This window comes from Cicer arietinum, chromosome 2, assembly GCF_000331145.2.
Source record: "Cicer arietinum cultivar CDC Frontier isolate Library 1 chromosome 2, Cicar.CDCFrontier_v2.0, whole genome shotgun sequence".
Lineage (NCBI taxonomy): Eukaryota > Viridiplantae > Streptophyta > Magnoliopsida > Fabales > Fabaceae > Cicer > Cicer arietinum.
Genome location: NC_021161.2, coordinates 12,483,862 through 12,492,221, shown reverse-complemented (window position 1 = coordinate 12,492,221; position 8,360 = coordinate 12,483,862). Strand labels below are relative to the sequence as shown.

At 30.7% G+C, this 8,360-nt stretch overlaps 1 protein-coding gene across 1 annotated transcript; it reads right to left on the bottom strand.

Moving 5' to 3' along the window:
* Positions 1 to 338: 338 nt before the first annotated feature.
* LOC101491502 (cytochrome P450 78A5) lies at positions 339 to 2,384 on the bottom strand. The gene is made up of 2 exons (XM_004490149.4): positions 1,314 to 2,384; positions 339 to 1,212 (listed from the first exon to the last, which is right to left on the bottom strand). The coding sequence occupies exons 1-2, from the start codon at positions 2,262 to 2,264 to the stop codon at positions 598 to 600; spliced, it is 1,566 nt and encodes a 521-aa protein (XP_004490206.1). The 5' UTR covers positions 2,265 to 2,384; the 3' UTR covers positions 339 to 597.
* Between the last annotated feature and the right edge of the window lie 5,976 nt (positions 2,385 to 8,360).

Below are 8,360 nucleotides of genomic sequence, written 5' to 3'. Positions count from 1 at the left end.
TGTTTAAAACAATCTTTTAAAATTTTGATTTTTCCAAAACAATTTTACCACAAAATATCACTAAATTACTGCTTGAGTATTAGTAATTAATTAATCAAACGCATTACTTCATATTCTTAGCTACATTAAAAGCTTTCACTGCTTAAAATTTCTACTGACGGTTCACCTTTACAATAAATTACAGAGCGCATTAACATCACTAATGACAATATCAACTCAATTGAGAACAAAAATAAAATCACGCCTCCAAGAAGAATAACGGACACATTATAAAAAAGCAAGATCACAAGATAATCAGAGAATTAATTAAAAGCACGTATTTAAAACAAAGATAAAGAGAAGACATAAAATGGACCAAAACTTTATTAGCAACGGATTAAAGCAAACAAAAGTTCCAACACTATTAACTTCCAACCCCAACGGTCCACTAAACATAAATTACACCTAGAATTAAAATTAAAATAGAAGCAAAATGATAACCAAACCATACCTAGAATTCTTTAACTAAACATAGCAAAAGAACTAGATCAAAAAACAAAGCAAAAAACATAACAAAGAAACAAAACCTCACAAGAACCATGACTAACTTTTCAAGTGTCAAACAATGGCTTTAGCCCTAGACACAACCTTGCACACAAGTGGTGTTTTCATCTCCATAGAAAGCTTAAGACATTCATCCAAATCAACAAGAGAATCATCAGATTTAACCCATTCAAAGCTTTGAAGTAACTGAGCAAGCCAAAGATGAACAGAAGCTAAACCCATTGCTTTTCCAGGACAAACCCTTCTACCAGCACCAAATGGAGCCAACCTTAAATCAGAACCCATTATACTAACATCTTCATTCATAAACCTCTCTGGTTTAAACTCCTCTGGCTCATCCCAAACCTTTTCATCATGTGTTATGGCCCACATGTTTACCATGGCAGTTGTGCCTTTAGGAACATGCTTGTCACCTACCATAACATCGTGAACAGCTAAACGTGCCCATGATAGAAGTGGACCTGGTGGATGAACCCTTAATGCTTCCTTCACAATGCAATGCAAGTAACTCATTTTTTGAACATCTTCATCTGTAATAGTCTTGGAATTTCCAACAACACGGTCAATTTCTTCTTGTGCTTTCGCTTGTATCTCGGGATGAAGAACCATCCTTGCCAAAATCCACTCCAATAAAATTGCAACAGTGTCTGTTCCTCTGAAAATCATTTCCTAAACAAAACAAAAAACATCAAACGACAAAAATCACAAACATAGAAAATCCAAACGACAAAAATACAAAATAAAAAACAAAAATAGAAATATTGAATTACCCAAAGAACTGCAATCATATCAGAATCGTTCAGCTTGTCATTTTCCTCTAAATCAAGCAAAACATCAACGAAATCACCCACTGTTGTTTTTCCATCAGACAACCTCTTCATCTTATGTTCATCTATAATCTTACCAACAAAAACATTAACTTTCAAAACCAAATCTCTGCATCTTTTCCTCACACCCTGGAAATCCATCCAACCCAAAAGAGGAAAATGGTCACTCCAGTTAAAAACACCCAACAACTCATATCCTTCACTCACCATTTCCTCAAGCTCAACACCATCACCATCAAAAAAATCATAACTTTTTCCAAACACAGTCATCATCACATTGTTAAGTGACCCAAAATGAAGAACTTTTTTAACCTCAACACAACCCATTTCACCCATCAAAAAATTAATCCTTTCCACCATTTTCGACCCAACCTCACGCCTAAAACCTTCAAACCCATAAATCCTTCTAGGAGAAAACAAATGAGTCGCAGAAATTCTCCTCAGATTCCTCCAATACTCACCGTACGGTGCAAACCCCATTGCCCTGTGAAACAATAGCTCGTAAGCTGATTCCTTCACTGGCCTATCAGCAAAAGCAGAACTACCCAGAATTTCTTTTGCAGTTTCAGGTTCGCTAGAAATAATAAACCGAGTTAAACCAATAGAAAAAGCCATCAACGACTCGGCATGGTAGCTCCGAGCGAGTTTAGCCAAAACTCGGTGCGGAGTTTGGCCAGATAAAATACAGGACAAACCAGAAAATGACGGGCCTGGAATAACGGACCGGGCAGAACTCGAAGCCTGAACAAAAGCCCAGGCAAGCCCGCCGGGTGTAAGCCAGAATAAGAAACCAAGAGCAGAAAGAAAACAGAAAAAAGCAGTTTGAAAACTTAGAGTAAGTGGTTGAAAAAAAACATAGTCAGGGAAAAGTAGAAGAAGATATTGTGGAGACATTGTTATTGTTTTTGTTGTTGAAATGAAATGAAATGTTTTAGGTAGAAATAAGAAGAAAGGTTGGTATAGAGAGAGAGAGAGAGAGAGAGAGAAGAGTTGCGGGTGATTTGCAAAAGACGAAGAGTGTTGGCGGGTTATATAGAAAGGCGGTGTGAGTGCTGTGGTTAATAACTTAATATTTTCGTTAACTATGGTTAAAGGAATATTAATGTCATTTTTTACAGAAAGGACCCAAACTTTATGACTATTCAAAAATAAATAAATCATAACTTATGTAAATGACTGTGACAATCTTTTTATTGCACTCGCTTAGATTGGATATACAATCTATCAAATTCAATATCTGCCTTTTACTACTAGATTCAACTATTTGAGTTCATAAACAAACATTTTAGTTAATAAAAATCGATGGTAACTATTTAGATAGTATTTCACGACACTTTACACAACTATATTATTTGTAAAAAATTAAGCTTTAATTTTTTAGTTATGTGTCGATAATTTAAATAAAGAAATCAAAATTTTGGTTTTGGTCCTCAATTTTTTTAAAAAGAATTGGAAATATTAAACTTAGACTTAATCAACTGAGTAGTATCCATATTTTATAGTTAATGTCTATCCTGTTAATTTTATGCTAATAATGTGTTGGTTTGACAGAAATATGCAGCCTATGAGGCAATCAAATGGTTAATTTCTTCAGTTATTCCCTCATCTATACACATGTTGCCCATGATTCCATGAATAAAGTTCTACTTGTACTAAAGCATATGAAGCACGAAGCAAAATGGGGTTGGAATCGGTCACTGAACTTATCAGTATTGCTACAATATTAAGTGGGGTTTAGCTACAGTAACAACAGCTAATAAGTGAGAGATATTGAATTAGTATTAAAAATAATAGTTCCATCATTTATCTCTTTACTCTTTTCTCTGTTTAATTATTAATCTGAGCATTATACTTGTGAGTGAATTAAAAATGAATAAATGGGAAGGTAAAGAGTAAAGGGGTATTTTTAGTTTTCTTATTATTGACTTAGTTATATGTATATATTATGTCGGTTTGATCTCTCGGTTCAACCTCAGTCAAATATTTAAATTTTAAATTAGTGTTTATGTTGGCTCAATATTCGATCTGATTTTAATTATTTTAGATATTACAAATTTTATAAATCAATGTGTGACCTAAGAAAATAAAGGGTCAAATGAAAATGTTTAAATTTATCAATATTAGTTGAAAATATCACGAGAATTAGATGTAGCTCAAATTAGGTGAACCGCATAGATTTTTTGTATGTCTCATTTCTTCTTCATTATTTACTTTCTACATACATTAATCACAAAAATCACAACACTTACTTTCACCTTTCAATTTATGTAGGAGAGAACATTATCTAACAAGTTTCTTAATAACGTCTTATCCAAGTTAATAGTTGACACAACTTTTGATTAAATTTTAAAACAATCAAAATTTAAATCCCTATTTCTTGTGACATATTTGGTTACTTTAATAGACATTAGAGCTTTGGCTCTAAGATTTGAATACTTACAAGTATTAGAGGAAAAGATTTAAGAATAAGTCATATCAAAAGTGAAGTACATAGTTGAAGAAAGGTCATGAAATAAACCACCGCATTTTGATGGCTTTGAATATTACTTTTGAAAAAGTAAGATGCAATTATTTATTAGGTCCCAAGACACAAAAATGTGGCACATAGTTACAATTGAAAATTTTGTACCAAGAATGGATCCAAACAACCCAACATCAACTAAAAAAATCAGAACATGAATGGACAACAAATAAAAGAGTTAAGATACTTCTAACCTTTAAAGATTATTCTTATCATGTAAATGGATGTGAATACAATAAAAAAAATAAAAAAATATTTGGGAGACTCTACAAACTCATCATGAATGAGCAAGTTGTGTTAAAGAAACAAGAATTAACATTGGAGTTAGAAAATTTAAAATGTTTGAAATGAGTGAAAGAGAATTCATTGATAAAATCTTATTCAAAATTCATAACCATAATAAATGAGATGCACTCTCTTGAAAAAACTTACACGTCTTATAAAAGAGTAAGACAAATACTTAGAAGTCTTCTTAGTACTTCGAGACATATGGTCGCATACATTACTCACGCTAAGGATCCCAACATCATGGCATTAGGAGATCTTATTGAATCTTAATAGCTCGTGAAGTGATACTTCAAGGAGATAGACCAATGAGAAAAAGAAATATGGTTGCTCTTAAAACATCTCAATCTTCTCACGACAAAAATGAATGTTCATCTCTACCAAAAAAAATGATAAAATCAAAGACGATTTAAAAGTAGAGAAATTATTCAAGAAGAAATAGAAGATGGACTAGTATTTATCTCAAAAAAGTTCTAAACAATGATGCAAAGAAAAGATTAAATCAAGAGAATATTATTGACAGAAGAGAATCTCCCTAAATAGAAATTGACAACAATCAAATTACATGATATGGATGCAACAACTTTAAACGTTACAAAACAGTGAAATTCAAGATTTTAAAGAGAAAATTGAATGGCTATCATTCTAGAAAAATGTATTAAAATTATGAACTCAATAAAAAAATTAACGTCCTTAAATTTGAAAAAAAAACATAAATAAAAAATTCTGGTTAGTCATCGATGGTCGATTCCAAATCCTCTCATCTCTCTAGTCCGCTACCATGTTCCCTTTCTCTTTTCTTTCATCCACTAGTCTTATAAGTCCTCTTGCTCCTTTCACTTAGGATTTTGGAATTCCTTCTCACCCAAAGGTACATGGGTGAAGCCCGCTAGTTTTTGTTTTGTTTTTTCTTTTACTAATAATACTTTTATTTTATTAATACAACTAATAATTACTCAAACTCATATTAATACTTTCTTAAACATAATTTCATTTCCAAAACATTATTAATAATACCATATTGATGCATTACAAAATAAAGTAAATCAAGTCATTTATCTTTTCAAAATGAATTAATAACTAAAATACTCATATTCATAGTTATTATTACAATTATTAATATATCTATATTTAAAAGCATTTTAACATGAATGGCACAATTTAACACTATTGTAAAATTATTCACACGTTCATTAATAAATGAAGGTACACAAAATACTATTGTAATTACTGGACTATATACATGCACGTAATACGCTTGATATTATATATATATATATAAATTTGAGATGTTACAACTGTCATCTCATTAAGAATAAAATAGTTTTTGAGATTTATTGTAAATGATAAACAAATTAATATATAGTTTATTTTTTTAAAGATACAAATTAAATACATTAAAGATATAATAAATATTTTTTTAAGAAATTCACTATTCATTTAAACACATCATATTAAAAAATTAATTAGTCTAATATAAAAAGTTAACACAGACATAATAAACCAATTAAACAGATATTACATTTAACATTTCAAATATGAGAGAATACCATAACTACTAACTATAATTTACAGGTATAATAAAACAAATATATTTAGTCAAGGGCAATTTACTGCATTAAGTTTAATGAAGCGAAAAATATGTAATGTTCATGGTCGAGTTCAGCTATTTTTTCAAATAGCGTTTTACATTTAAAGAAACAAAAATTTCAAATTTTAACGCAAATTATTTGAAACTAATGTATATAATCGGGTTTTTGATGGTTATATCCTCTTTTTGTTTTTTTATTCCCTATCTACCCTACTTTGAAACAATATTCCTGAAATGCCCTACTTTTTCGTTCCTTCAGAAAGTCATTCTCTGGGGAAGCGACCTCTTGAAGAGGAAATTTTTCAATGTTAACAGGGGGTCGTTTCCTGGGGAAGCGACCTCCCACTGGGTTTTTTTTTTTTGTTGTTATATTTTAAAGTTAGTTTATTATTAGAATTATTAATTTAATTATTTAAAAAATAAAATACTAATATTAAATTACAATAAAGTATAGTAATAAATTATAAATAAAATTTATATTTTAATTATTATTATTATTATTATTATTATCATTATTATTATTATTATAATAATAAATAATTATTATAGGTATAATTAAAAATTATTATAATTAAAGTGATTAAATAAATAAATTAAATGATAATAAAAATTAAATAATGATAACAATTAAATGAAAAGAAATTTATATTGATAACATGAAAATAAAATGAAATACATTAAATTATTAATTTAATTATTTAAAAAATAAAAATACTAATAATTAATTAAAAATACGTTAATAATTAATTATTAATAAATGTTATATTTTAATTATTGTTATTATTATAATAAATAACTATTATACTTTTAATTAAAAATTATTATACTTAAAATGATATTAAAAATTAAATAATAATAACAATTAAATGAAAAGAAATTGATATTGATAACTTGAAAACGAAATGAAATACATTAAATTAATAATAAAAAAGTACATCAATCAAATTTGAAAAAACAAAATACATTAAATTTATATCAATGATGTCCACCTAAATGACCCCAGTCCCACATGTACGATGTCGCCGAACTCGTCTAGCTCTCTGAACAAGTTGCGGTTCTTCCGGTTCATCGTCATTTTGATCATTTTCTTCAATGTAAGCTGTAGATGGATTAGAACCACTGCCACCTGGTTCCATTACATTTTGGGATTGTTGATTATACATTGAATCAAATACAGCATATGCCGACTCAGGAGTTGTGCACTGAGTTCCAAACAAATTATAGAGAAGCCCATCTTCTGTCGGATAACCGGGTGTTGGTATTTCTGGCACCGACGGAACGTAATACTGAGATGGTGGTGGATCATAAAATGGAACTTCAGTAGCGACGTGTATGTGAGGTGATGATGAAGACCAAATTTCTCAAAAAGAAACTCCAACCTTCTTTTGTCTCACCTTCCACAATAGCATAAGCAATAGGAATTACGTTGTCGTTCCCATCTTGTGCAACTGCTACCAATAGAGTTCCTTTGTACTTGCCGTACAGCCAAGTCCCATCAACTTGTACCATTGGTTTGCAGAATTTAAACGCAGATATACACGGAACGAAAGCCCAAAATAGTCTATGAAAAATCGTTATCCCATTTATCAAACTATTCTCATGATAAGCTGGGATGGTTTCCATTTCTATTTTAGTTCCTGGAGCAAACGTTTTCATAACCAACAACCATTGTGGGAGTTGATTGTAAGACTCTTCCCAGTTGCCATAAATTTGTTCGATCGCTTTATTCTTTCCTATCCAGGCCTTTTTATAACTAACTGTGTAGTTATGTAAAGACCGAATCTGAGCAACAATTACCTTCACTTTGATTGACGGATCTACTTTCACAACTTGCATTATGCTTTGACATATCATATTAGAATCGAGCTTCGTATGATCTTGTGACAATACAGAATTTGTGCATGTATGAGGCACATTCAATTTACCAATAACCCACAATTCACTTTTTTTGCGTTTTGAAGCTCTACATCTAAACAAACAATTTGGATCTGAACAATAAATGACATACCTTTCTAAATCTGACTTTTGTACCACTCTTCCAATAGGTGAGTGCACAATAACTTTGGAAGATGTTTATTACATTTTAGGATTAAACGTTTCCGGTTTACCTGTTAGTGGTTCCAATTTTGTGCAAGTAAAACAAATCTGTCAACATTACTTAGGAGTTATCCCACCCGACAGAGCAACAAAAGGTAATTCTATTAAATTAAAGTGGCTTAAGGATACATCTGGTGGCTTAAGGTAATTCTATTGACGATGTTGGTGAAAATGCATCTGAATTAGAAAAACAAGCATCATGTCGAGCATACATCCTACGTATGATCGGAGGGTTATTGATGCCTGACAAATCCAACAACCGTGTACATCTAAAGTATCTTTCACTATTAGGAGATTTAAACAAAGTATCCCAATATAGTTGGGGTTCAGCTGTTTTAGCTACACTTTATAGAGAATTATGCCTTGCAACGAAACCTGGTGTAATATCTATGGGAGGATGCGCATTATTGTTGCAAAACTGGGCATGGTATCGTTTGTCTTGTGTCGCTCCTGAATCTCCCAAACCATGGATATTTCCACTTGCACAAAGGTAACT

Excerpts from the sequence above, each read along its gene's own strand:
- LOC101491502 (XM_004490149.4), bottom strand. The coding sequence starts at position 2,264 with ATGTCTCCACAATATCTTCTTCTACTTTTCCCTGACTATGTTTTTTTT. Across the intron at positions 1,213-1,313 it reads ATATGATTGCAGTTCTTTGG|GAAATGATTTTCAGAGGAAC; the intron begins GTAATTCAATAT and ends TGTTTTGTTTAG.